A 14,023-nucleotide genomic window follows, 5' to 3' on the forward strand; every position below is an offset into this window, starting at 1 on the left:
AGGCGCAGTGCGCATGCGCGGCTCGCCATATTATTGCGCAGCAGGCGAGTCGACACCATCGCGGCTACCTTGTTTATTTTCGCTGTCTGTTTTTGCCCTCCTGATGATAAAATATTGCGCCACATCACGTCTAACAGAGTTCTCGCTCAGATGAAGAGCTCTTGACATCTGTTGTCGCTTTAAATCGTTGTAGATATCGCGTTAGTCCGGCTGAAGAGTGCTAAGCGCGCTAGGCGCTAACAAGATTCACATCAAAACCAACAAAACTGGACAGATTCGTTCACAGGAGACATAACAGGTATGTTATTTCAATACCCGCTTTCATATTTAAATGTGTTTTGTTTGTCTGTACCACAAGTTTAGGTCTGAAGTAACTTAACCGTCGCTCGTGTGCTAGCATGTAGCAGGTTATGCTAACACGCTGATCTCACGTTGTTTACATTCTCTTCAGCTCATTTATACATCACTGTCAGCACATTCACGAGCTCACGACACTTCTACACCTGTTTAAGACTTCGCAGAAAAGTGTGTGAAGGATTATTGCGGTGTGAGACGCTTTATCCGAGTAAACTCTCAGTAAACACCATGTTTGTGCTGTCGGTGTATTGATCAGATTCACTTTCAGCTCTATAATATTTATTTTAGGTGCTTATATTTGCTTTAAACAACTCCAGGCATGTGTTTACTTTGATGAACAAGCACATTTAGCTTTAGTAAACCAATATCCTGATATGAAATTGATTTCCTGACATTATTACTATATTATTTTATAATATCTATACACACACTGCTGCTCAAAAGTTTGGGATCTGTAAGATTTTTATTATTTTTTAAAGAAGTTTCTTCCTTCTGCTCATCAAGGCTGCATTAATTTGTTCAGAAATACAGAAAAAACGAATATTGTGAAATATTATTGCAATTTAAAATAACAGTTTTCTATTTTAATATACTTTCAAATTAAATGTAAAGTAAATGCTGTTCAATTAAAAAAAATGTATTCATCAAGGAATCTTGAAAAAAAGTATCACAGGTTCCAAAAATACAAACAAATTAAGCAGCAGCAAAAACAATGTTTCCAGCATTGATAAATCAGCATATTATACTGATTTCTTAAGATCATGTGACACTGAAGACTGGAGTAATGATGCTGAAAATACAGCTGCGCATCACAGAAATACATTACACTTTAACAGAGATTCACACAGAAAACAGTTATCTTAAATGATAATAATATTTCACAATTTTACTGTTTTTTCTGTATTTTTGATCAAATAAATTCAGCCTTGATGAGCAGAAGAAACGTCTTTAAAAAACATTACAATTCTTTCTTTTCACAAACTTTTGAACGGCAGTGTATGTAATGTGTATTTTTATATACTATTGTATTTTCTGTGTGTGTGTGTGTGTGTATATATATATATATATATATATACATTTATTATTTTACATAGGTTTTATATTATATTAATGTTACTATAATGTGTTTTATATATTTAGTATTTTACATATTTTTTATTTCAAATTATTACAAAAAAAAAATTCTCGCAATTCAGAGTTTACATCTCGCAATTCTTACTTTTTTTCTGGAATTGCATGATATAAACTAGCAATTGTGAGTTATAAAGTCGGAAATGCGTGATATACGCTTGTAAAAAAAAGTCAGAATTGTGAGCTGACTTTTATTTTTCAGAATTGGACTTTATAACTCGCAGTTGAGAGTTCATATCTCACAATTCTGAGAAAAGAAGTCAGAATTCTGGGATGCAAACTCAAACTCAGAATTGCAAGAAAAAAGGCAGAATTGGGAGATAAAAAGCAGAAATTACCTTTTCTTTTATCCCGTGCTGGAAACAGGCTTCCATAATATATCTGTTTATCAACTAATTTTAAATGTTTTCTGTAAAACCATGCGGAATGATCAGTCGCTCATTAACGTTCTCAATCCTTCCGCAGGGGACGTTTGGATGGACCCTTCACTGGCGCCAGTGTATTGCTGAAAAGAGTTAGAAGCGGCACACGGGAGCCTCTCTGAGGCCGATAACCAGCGCAGGATGTCCATCACAAACACACCCACCAGTAACGATGCCTGTCTGAGCATCGTGCACAGTCTGATGTGTCACAGACAGGGCGGCGAGAGCGAGACCTTCGCCAAACGGGCCATTGAGAGTCTGGTGAAGAAACTGAAGGAGAAGAAAGACGAGCTGGATTCGCTCATCACCGCCATCACCACCAACGGCGCTCATCCCAGCAAATGTGTGACCATACAGAGAACGCTAGACGGCAGGCTGCAGGTGCGACAGGACTGCTTCCACACTCTTCAGATTAGTGGTCGACCGATATTGGTTTTTTGACAGCCGATGCCGATAGCTTGGAAAGCAGGGTGGCCGATGGCTGATATAATTGTATTTATTTTAATATTTAAGAAATTTGAAAATGGATAAAAAAATTAATTTGTAAAATAAACACTTATACTTTAGATGACAAAGTATTTTGTACAAATAAATAAATATTTAATAAAAATATAATTAAAAAAGGAAGTAAACTGTAACCAACAGGGCACTAAGTAATCTGGGAAGTTTGTGTGCATTGGGAATCATATTTGTTCAAGTAAAGCCAAGGTAACACTCATTTTACATACAGCACACAATGAAAATGACATGAATATGACAGTGGGCAAATGCATAAAGCGCAGCATAATTTGAAATCATGAATTTAATGTTTAAAGCATTCAATATGCACGGACCGAAAGTCACGCAGAGAACACATGATCACGCAGATCACATGCACACTTCAACTGGATTCGACTAAGTTTGCAAGGTTTTTGAAATTAAATGTTCATTAGTCATTCACAGATTTGTTTAAATGATATAAATGCGTATTTGCTGAATGCTGACGGCAAACAAGAAAGTATTATAATGTTTGCCTTTCTATTACTATTAATGATATAAAAGCAATCGTTATGATACTTTTTGTATACATTTTAATTCCTTTCTATCGGATTATTAGACAGACTTCTATCCGTATTAGACAGAACTGTTAACGGCGAACAAGAGGGAGAATGTGAGCACTGTGTGCGCAGGTGCTGCTCTCAGCACCGTCAAAATAAAAGTCCCGCCTCGAACGCATCGGCCAAACAGAAAATGTATCGGCCGATGCCGATATTTGAGAAATGCCAAATATCGGCCGATATATCGGTCGACCCCTACTTCAGATTGTATCTGTCTCTATATGTGTGTGTTCCTGTAACTCTCTTCTGCATTTAGGTGGCTGGTCGTAAAGGATTCCCACATGTCATCTATGCACGGTTATGGCGATGGCCGGACCTTCATAAGAACGAGTTGAAACAAGTCAAGTACTGCCAGTTTGCCTTTGACCTGAAGTGTGACAGCGTGTGTGTGAACCCTTACCATTACGAGAGAGTCGTGTCTCCAGGAATAGGTCCGTTTGATGTTTGTTTTAATAGCGTGAAGCTCGTTCACGATGGCCTCGATTTAAGTCAGCTTATCCTGTGTTTTCTTCCAGACTTATCCGGACTCACACTGTCAGGCTCTGGTGAGTGATATTCTATTGAAAAATAATTGGTTTTCCAAATTAAAAGGGATAATTCACCCAGAAATGAAAATTTACCTGCCCTCATGTTGTTGCAAACCTGTATGAGTTTCTTTCTTGTGTGGAACATTAAAAAAGATATTTTGAAGAATGTTGGTAACCAAGCAGGTGATGGTCACTATTGACTTCCATAGTAGTTTTTTCCCCATACTATGGGAGTCAATGGGGACCATCTACTGTATCTATAAATATCTATAAAGACATGCATACGGGTTTGGAACAACATGAGTGAGAGTAAATGATGACTGAATTTTTATTTTTGGGTGAAATGTCCCTTTAAGGGCACAGACAGTAGCAGATGTATTAGGCTGCTGTCACTTTAAGACCCACTATTATGTATATAAACCCATTTTTAATTTACATACAAATATACAGTGCTTAACAAATTTATTAGACCATCACCACCCAATGTAAGGTTTGTGCCACTGTTGCCCTAATATAATTACTGTTGTTATCCATGAATTTTCTAATTGACTGTTTAACAAGAAAGGCAGAAAAAATAGTAAAGCACTTTATTATTATTATTTAATTCAGATGCCCAATTAAAGTCAACAACAGTGACTGTGGAAAAGTACATAAAACCAGTGCAGCAAGAATGCAAGCTGTTATCAAGGCTAAAGGCCATGCAAAATATTACGTTTTTTGGTAATTATATGTGAATAAAGACTATTTAGTTGTTTCTATTTGTTATTTGCCTAATAAATGACAATACAATTTTTAGTTTTAAACTGTTTTTGACAGATTCCTAAAATATTTGTTTTCTCTTTAATAAAATTAAGCACAAACTGTATTTATTGACTGTAATTGGGCATCTGAATAAAAAAATAAATAAAACCGTAAATTTGAAAATTCATGGATACAACAATTATATTTTAGCATTAGAATCACTACTGTGACTTAAGAGCTTTCACGCACTGGAGGATTTACCATTACAGAAACATAAAAAATGATTTTGGTAATCACCAATACTGTTAGTTTAGGGCAGCTGTGGTACAAACCTTATATTACAGCCTTACTAAGCACTGTATATACACAAATATATATATATAAATACTATACATTTATGCGTGCGTGTATATATATGTATATATATATATATATATATATATATATATATATATATATATAGAAGGTTTAAATTATATGTATTTTTTTTGCACGGATCCAATTTACTGACACATCCGATATTCTAATAACCCAACTGTTCATGTTCATTTAAGACATAACCGACTGTGTTTACGTGAATACTCACCAAAACTGACATTTCAACATAATTGTGTGTGCATTTGTCCATTCAAGTGCGATAAGAACTTCGCTTTTATTCGTCGATGCAAAGGTCAATAGATTTTTGTTATAAAGTCTGTCATTTAAAACTTTTTTTTTTTTTAGTTATCGTCTCATTTTTGTCTGTGGAAAAAATGTTGTTGATGAAAACTGACGAAAATTCAATTTGAAGAGTCAAAGAAATTCATACTGTTGTGAATTCTCCTAAAGAGTCAAAAAAGTGCAGTCAGCGTGTAATGACTTGCCTACCATCTGAAATGACCATCAGTGACCGTTTTTAGCATCCAGATGCATCAGATGCGGGTTCATTTTGGCATGCTGTAATGTGTATGTCTACGTGATTGTTTGCAGGTCCGTCGGGTCTGATGGTGAAGGATGAGTATGATTATGAAGGCCAGCAGTCTCTTCCCAGCACTGAGGGACACATGCAGACGATTCAACACCCTCCCTCTCGACCGATGGCCCCGGAGCCCTTCAACACGCCTGTCATGCTCCCGCCAGCAGAGGGCAGCGGCTCGGCCTCCACCTCCGCCTTCTCCAGCATCGCGGTGGGATCCGCAAGTACGACACACGTCACAGTCCCGCCCTCATATCCTCAAACGCATAGGCCATGCTGAAAAGCTTTCTCGTTTGTGGAAGCGTCGTATTCTTGATTGTTGTTTAATAGGGCTGGGCACCGTAGAGCTTCTGCTGTAGCGTTTGTACCTTTACGTTATTTACACACCAGAGCAACACGGAAACGAGCTAATGCGAAAACACTGAGTGGGACGTGTTGAGCAGCTTCCTGTAGATGTGAATGTGCAAATCCATATGTGACTCTGGAGCACAAAACCAGTCGCTGGGGTATATTTGTAGCAATAGCCAACAATACATTGTATGGGTCAAAATTATAGATTTTTCTTTTATGCCAAAAATCATTAGGATATTAAGTAAAGATCATGTTCCATGAAGATATTTTGTAAATTTCCTACCGTATATATATCTAAACTTAATTTTTGATTAGTAATATGCATTGCTAAGAGCTTCATTTGAACAACTTTAAAGATGATTTTCTCAATATTTAGATTTTTTTGCACCCTCAGATTCCAGATTTTCAAATAGTTGCATCTCAGTCAAATATTGTCCTATCATAACAAACCATACATCAATGGAAACCTTATTTATTCAGCTTTCAGATAGATGTATAAATCTCAATTTCGAAAAATTGACCCTTATGACTGGTTTTGTGCTCCAGGGTCACATATGCAAATGTATTTCTGTGCATTTACACTGCATTGAAGGCATACATTTGATCAGTTCATGCATTCCCTGGGAATCTAACTCATGAGCTTCTCGTTGCTACTGAATATAGACTTCAGCTGTTGTAAGGTATAAAACATAAATGCATCTATGCATCAAAAAACAACTATTATTAGTGATGCACCATAATCAAAAACGCAGAAAGCTGTCATTAAAGTTTTTGTTTAGCTAAAAAACTAAGTTTATTTAATATTCAATTCATCAAATGTATTCAAATGAATCAATACTCTACTTCAATACTACAATAAAAATGTCGTATATAATATTTTTAATTGCATTTAACAGTGGCTGTAATAATTTGTTCACGACGGATTTATTCAAACATACATTAGGTTAAGTTTAAAATATGAGTATGTAGTGTTTTTTATATATGTGTGTTATACTAAATTACGTACTCTTTACATTTTAATTAAATCTAACCTAATGTATGTAACAATATAATATAAAAACATAAAACACATCCATTTAGCCAAAAACCGAAAACAAAGTTTATTTAATAATCAATTATAAATCAGATATGTTTTGATTAAATTTAATTTAACACTCAAATAAAAAATGAGTTCTATATAAAATTAAAATTGCACATTTTTACATCAACACATTTGCACATTTCATTAATTTGTTTTAAATGTTTCATTATTTCACATTAAAGAGCGACAAAACCACATTTATTTTGTTTCTTGTTTGTGTTTCATATCAAAAGTGAAAAAAGCACAAAGCTTAATGCGATTATTTGATGGTAGGCATGCAGTAATTAATGTTGAGTGAAGTTTTGTTCATGCATCAACAGAAAACAGCACAGACTAAAAGATCTCGCTTCATCAGAATGACAAATCTACATTGTTAATTCAGTCCTAGCGTTCACACAGCTGGCTTGTTTACCTGTTGTAGTTTATCCACGTCGTGTGCATGCAATTAAACCTGATTTTAGCTCTCCAAAATGGTTTCAGTTGGCAGGATTTTAGTGCATCGCTATATATTATGATTTGTATCAATGCCATGATATTAAATCGCTCGTACAGTGATGCATGCTTGTGGTGTGTGCTGATGTGTGCATGGGTCAAAGACGAAAAAGGGTTTAAGCATAAAAACAAAGTGTAATACTGCTTTAAATTGTTGTTGTTTTTCCCCCAAAAAATTAAAACGTTTTCTGTTTAAATTAATTGCATTGTTTGTTTTTCTGAGCAAAAAATAAATATACATTTTCCTTGATTTACAGAAGAGACGCACTAAAATGTAATTCAGTGTAACAATCTTGTCAGGCATATTTACAACAAAAATCAATTTATGACACATTAAAAGACTAATTACTTTAACCCCAAATACTAATTAGTTTACATTTTTTAAATTTGCCACTATCCTAGGTTTTGCCCATTTGTCAGTAAGAATTTTTTATTTTTTAAAAACACAATTAAATTTAATATGGTCCCTTATTCTTTTATATATTTTTATATGTACAGGTCACAATAAGCATGTTTGAATTTTTACATAAATATTGTGTTGCACTGAATGACAGTGTAACATTATTTCAACCAAATTTTGACATTTTGTTTATTTGGAACCTTAAAAGTAGACACTGCACTTACATTTAATGTGCTTTCTATGGACATAAAATCACTTTTGTAAATTTCTTTTGATGCGGACATCTAATACTAATTAGTTTACATTTTTTAAATTTGCCACTATCCTAGGTTTTGCCCATTTGTCAGTAAGATTTTTTTACTCAATTAAAACACAATTAAATTTAATATGGTCCCTTATTCTTTTATATATTTTTATATGTACAGGTCAGAATAAGCATGTTTGAATTTTTACATAAATATTGTGTTGCACTGAATGACAGTGTAACATTATTTCAACCAAATTTTGACATTTTGTTTATTTGGAACCTTAAAAGTAGACACTGCACTTACATTTAATGTGCTTTCTATGGACATATAATGATGCGGATATCTTAACGTCTTTGACCCGCATGCCGCCCTCTCTCCCCAGCTCAGCCCAATAGCGTTCTCTCAGGAAGCCACAGCAGCGATGGTCTGCTGCAGATTGCCTCTGGGACGGGGCAGGGCTCACAGCAGAATGGCTTCCCCCCCGGCCAGCCCTCCACGTACCATCACAGTAAGACATAGTGAACCTCCACCCAGCAGCTCCACCTAGAGTCCGAAAGCTTTTCAGCATCTCCTGTATTCAGTATCCAGAGCATGAGTAAACCTGATGTCCGGTGTCAGACGTGCGCTCTCTGCTCTTCTGTCCACAGACACCAGCTCCAGCTGGACGAGGAACAGTAACTTCACCCCCACTGTGCCTCACCATCAGAACGGCCATCTACAGCATCACCCGCCCATGACCCATCCAGCGCACTACTGTGAGTGTCTCACCTCATCTCAGCCGGAACATAGCATAGAAACACACTGAGCTCCAGTCTAGAGCTTCACAACAGGCCTTCTGGATGTTATAATGAAGAAGGTGCAAGAGGCTGCGGCGTCACGTCTAAAGCCTGTCGTTAGACACAAAAGCAGAGTGACTATATTAGGAAACATTACAATTCGGAAAAATGTAAATACAAAAAAAAAAGCACAGATTTTCTGGAAAAAAAACAAACAGTTTATAGGGCCCTATTATTGTTAAATTAAATACAAAAAAGCACAGATTTTCTGAAAAAAAAAAAAACTAAACAGTTATAGGGTGCTATTGTTAAATAAAAAAATTTAAAAAATTAAATACGGAGGGGAAAAAAAATCAAGTTGTTTTTTTATGAATTCAATTCATTACACATGATTTTTGATTATTTAAATTAAATTAAACCATTCAAATGGAATCCAGGAAAATTAAAACGGAAAACACAGAATTTGGTAAAAATAAAACTGAATTTGAAGAGAAAAAAACTGTATTTCATAAGGCTCTAAAAATTTATTTTTTTAATTAAACTTTTAACTAATTTATTAGTTAAATAATATGTTTCATGATTTCAATTAATTATACATGTTTTTTTTTTTTTTAAATTGAATTTAAATGGAGTCCAAAAATAATAAACGGGGGAAAAATTGTATTAAAACCGAATTTGAAGACATGAATAAACAAATAAATATAATGGAATTTGGGGAAAAGTAAAATGGATTTTAATAATCACCACCCATCACAGAAAGGAGACAAAGTACATTATCATGTTTTATATATATATATATATATATATATATATATACATATTTTTTTTACCATTATTGGCACAATAATCTGTTTATTGCTTTCTTTAACCCTTTAACTGTCACTCACATTTTTGAACATAGACGTGAAAGTGCACGATCCAAACTTTAATTTTTATAATTCATGAACGAAAACATTCAGAGGGGACGGGTGACGAGGTTAAACACGTCATTATCGTACCAGGAAAATAATATTGATCAACCTCTAATTTGTATGTAGTGATATATTAGTACATAAACCAATTTCAATATGTATTTATTTTTGCTGTAACAGTTGTCTGGTGTTTTCCTCAACAGTAGCATATACAACAAGGGATAACATATACACTTATGATTATCTACAATACAAAAAACATGTATATATTGAATAAAGCATGTCTTAATTATTTTAAGCTTAAATACTTTCAGTGGTGTATAAAGTACCTGAAAGCCATACTCAAGTAAAAGTACAGATATCTTACCAGAAAATGACTTTGGCAGAAGTTGAAGTCACCGTTTAGAATATTGCTCGAGTAACAGTCTTAAAGTATGTGATATTTATTGTACTTAAGTACGAAAAGTATTTTTTAAATCTTAAACGTACTTAAGTATTGAAAGTAAAAGTACAAGTAAATGCAAAATGGAGAAGAAGCAAATAAATATATATATATATTTAAAAATGTTAAAAATATAAAATAAAATATTAAAAAAATAAAAGTGTTCATACACGGCTTGAGTAGCAAGATTGCGTTCAGTTTTATCTCTTTCTTCCATTTAGCATTTTTGGGTAAGAATAAGAAGCACTTCATCCGGTACTTAAGTGTCTTTAATTCCAACATTAGAAAATATTTCTGGAATCTGCATCTGAAATAGCATTTAGATGTTTTTACACAGTTTATGTATCTCAGAGGGGACATGGATGCATTTAACCTGCAGTTACAGATGCATAAATAGGCCTAATGTTTTGGTTTTAACATAAAACGTTGAATACTGTTATTTGAAATTATTTTAAAACATGAAAAAAAGTTGAAATGTGAAATTAAAACCTCCAGTAGGTGGCAGCAAGTGACTGTTAATGAGTGAGTCACTGAGATTCAACCGATTCGTTCAAACCGCGGATTCATTCAGAAACAAAGCATTTGACTGTGTTGAGTGAATCACTGAATAATTTATTCAACCCATTTGTTCAAACCGCTGATTCATTCAGAAACAAAGCATTTGACCTGGTTGAGTGAATCATTTATTCAACCGATTCGTTCAAACCGCGGATTCATTCGGAAACAAAGCATTTGACCTGGTTGAGTGAATCACTGAATAATTTATTCAACCGATTCGTTCAAACCGCTGATTCATTCAGAAACAAGGCATTTGACCTGGTTGAGTGAATCATTTATTCAACCGATTCGTTCAAACCGCGGATTCATTCAGAAACAAAACATTTGACTGTGTTAATGAGTGAATCACTGAATCATTTATTCAAACGATTCGTTCAAAAAGCTGATTCATTCAATAAGTAAACACCATTGTTCAGAGACGCAAAACAGTGCTGTGATGTTTGCTTGGAACTATTTTAGTTGCCAAAATTGAGCAAAAACAAGCAATATTACATCTAAAATGTAAGTCACTTATTGCTAACTCTACTGAACTTGTATAAAATGATTATTAAATGTGTTCATGCTGATATCTGCAGAAAAATGGTACTCTTTGTGTGATATAGACAAAGTTAACTATATTAAATTATATAAATATAAAAAGCATACAGAAGCATTTTTTGCCGTCTACAATTTAGAATACCTTGAATTTTGAGTTTTAATAGACTAATAAATCACGTGCGTGCACTCGGTGTGTGTGATCTGGTGATATAGCATACTTGATAATGTAACAACACTTACCATATTATCGTAGATGTATATCGCAGACGCCAGACTCGACTCAACATCCGCGGTTCTGCGTGCACTTGTTTGCACGAGCAAAGGTGTTTTTAGGAGTCTAACTTGCAGACGCCAGACTACTGATTCGTCAAACCTGCTTTCCTGCAGTCCGTGTTCTTCTGACTGTTTTGTAGTAAGTAACGAATATGCTTCGGGGAAATGTATCGAAGTAAAAGTAGGCTGAAATATAAAAACTCAAGCAAAGTACAGATACTCCCAAAAAATACTTTACATTACACGACTGAATACTTTTAAGCTGTTTTGTAGTTGAACGTGTGCCACAGCCTGTTAACCAAGTAAAACAATCTGAGATGCATGGTTTATTTACATGATTTATATGGGTTTGGTCATACAGTATTCATTTAATTTGTGCAGGATTGTAAAACTCTGTAGATATCCAGTATATTGTGCATCTCTGTGGACTCAGTGCATGTTATTTTCTCCTCAGGGCCCGTTCACAATGAAATCGCCTTTCAGCCTCCGATTTCCAACCACCCTTGTAAGAGTTTAATTCTGTTCAAATCTCATTTCGGTCGTGTTCGGATGTCTAATGATCCCTTGATCTCGGGCAGCTCCAGAGTACTGGTGCTCCATCGCTTACTTCGAGATGGACGTTCAAGTGGGCGAGACGTTTAAAGTTCCCTCGTCCTGTCCGATCGTGACCGTCGACGGGTACGTGGACCCCTCCGGAGGAGATCGCTTCTGCCTCGGCCAGCTCAGCAACGTCCACCGAACGGAGGCCATCGAGAGAGCAAGGTACAGCTGACACAGTCATCACGATTAAACTGATTGTTATTAGGGGTGGGAATCTTCAGGCACTTCACCATCCGATTCCTTCTTCTGCTGTGCAAATACATCTTTACAACTTAACATTTTAGCCAAAATTGCAGTTTCTGTGCTTTTTGTTTATAGTTGGAATCTCTGTATGTGAGCCTGGAGCACAAAACCAGTCATAAGGGTACATTTTTTGAAATTGAGATTTATACTTCATCTGAAAGCTGAATAAATACGCTTTCCATTGATGTATGGTTTGTTAGGATCGGACAATATTTGGCTGAGATAGTTAACTATATTAAATTATATAAATATAAAAAGCATACAGAAGCATTTTTTGCCGTCTACAATTTAGAATACCTTGAATTTTGAGTTTTAATAGACTAATAAATCACGTGCGTGCACTCGGTGTGTGTGATCTGGTGATATAGCATACTTGATAATGTAACAACACTTACCATATTATCGTAGATGTATATCGCAGACGCCAGACTCGACTCAACATCCGCGGTTCTGCGTGCACTTGTTTGCACGAGCAAAGGTGTTTTTAGGAGTCTAACTTGCAGACGCCAGACTACTGATTCGTCAAACCTGCTTTCCTGCAGTCCGTGTTCTTCTGACTGTTTTGTAGTAAGTAACGAATATGCTTCGGGGAAATGTATCGAAGTAAAAGTAGGCTGAAATATAAAAACTCAAGCAAAGTACAGATACTCCCAAAAAATACTTTACATTACACGACTGAATACTTTTAAGCTGTTTTGTAGTTGAACGTGTGCCACAGCCTGTTAACCAAGTAAAACAATCTGAGATGCATGGTTTATTTACATGATTTATATGGGTTTGGTCATACAGTATTCATTTAATTTGTGCAGGATTGTAAAACTCTGTAGATATCCAGTATATTGTGCATCTCTGTGGACTCAGTGCATGTTATTTTCTCCTCAGGGCCCGTTCACAATGAAATCGCCTTTCAGCCTCCGATTTCCAACCACCCTTGTAAGAGTTTAATTCTGTTCAAATCTCATTTCGGTCGTGTTCGGATGTCTAATGATCCCTTGATCTCGGGCAGCTCCAGAGTACTGGTGCTCCATCGCTTACTTCGAGATGGACGTTCAAGTGGGCGAGACGTTTAAAGTTCCCTCGTCCTGTCCGATCGTGACCGTCGACGGGTACGTGGACCCCTCCGGAGGAGATCGCTTCTGCCTCGGCCAGCTCAGCAACGTCCACCGAACGGAGGCCATCGAGAGAGCGAGGTACAGCTGACACAGTCATCACGATTAAACTGGTGATGATTCGGCTTGATCTGATGTGTGTTAAAGGGGTCATACGATGCTGCTAAAAAGAACATTATTTTGTGTATTTGGTGTAATGAAATGTGTTTATACGGTTTAAGATTAAAAAAACACATTATTTTCCACATACTGTACATTATTGTTTCTCCTCTATGCCCCACCTTTCTGAAACACGTGGATTTTTACAAAGCTCATCGTTCTGAAAAGCGAGGTGTGCTCTGATTGGACAGCTATCCAGTGTGTTGTGATTGGCCGAATACCTCAAGCGTGAGACGGAAATGTTACGCCCCTCACCATACTGTGATGATGCCCTGTCCGGCCAGAGCGACGAGACAAAAACATTAGAACCCATTATAAACGAGGCGTTTGTTGCATCCAGTGGGGACATAATTACGGATTATAATGACTTATACTGTCTTTTTACGCATTGCATCGCGCCGCGTAAACATAAAACCATGTCTGCATTTGTGATCGGAGAAATGACAAACAAGCGCTACTCTACACTGCCCAAAACTCGCGTTTGAATCGTCAGTAGCAAATTCTTTAAATATAAAAACGTACTTGCAGTCTGTGAGTCAGAACAGCCGGCATTGTAGTCTACTCTCCCAGGATCAGGAAACAGTCCTCCATAAAATGCGCTGCACACATCTGA

The 14,023-nt window shown here is 35.9% G+C and overlaps 1 protein-coding gene across 1 annotated transcript in view; it reads left to right on the forward strand.

The window, feature by feature from the left end:
* LOC107668639 (mothers against decapentaplegic homolog 4) overlaps window positions 1-14,023 on the forward strand; it is a 22,206-nt gene continuing 8,183 nt past the window's right edge. Inside the window, exons 1-9 of the mRNA XM_016460585.1 lie at window positions 1-298; window positions 1,954-2,291; window positions 3,264-3,438; window positions 3,523-3,552; window positions 5,245-5,454; window positions 8,185-8,310; window positions 8,450-8,557; window positions 11,754-11,804; window positions 11,878-12,061. Coding sequence (XP_016316071.1) covers window positions 2,052-2,291; window positions 3,264-3,438; window positions 3,523-3,552; window positions 5,245-5,454; window positions 8,185-8,310; window positions 8,450-8,557; window positions 11,754-11,804; window positions 11,878-12,061 — 1,124 coding nt within the window. The 5' untranslated portion in view covers window positions 1-298; window positions 1,954-2,051. The remainder of the gene's footprint in view (window positions 299-1,953; window positions 2,292-3,263; window positions 3,439-3,522; window positions 3,553-5,244; window positions 5,455-8,184; window positions 8,311-8,449; window positions 8,558-11,753; window positions 11,805-11,877; window positions 12,062-14,023) is intronic.

Source organism: Sinocyclocheilus anshuiensis, unplaced genomic scaffold (assembly GCF_001515605.1).
Source record: "Sinocyclocheilus anshuiensis isolate Anshui unplaced genomic scaffold, SAMN03320099.WGS_v1.1 scaffold116, whole genome shotgun sequence".
NCBI lineage: Eukaryota > Metazoa > Chordata > Actinopteri > Cypriniformes > Cyprinidae > Sinocyclocheilus > Sinocyclocheilus anshuiensis.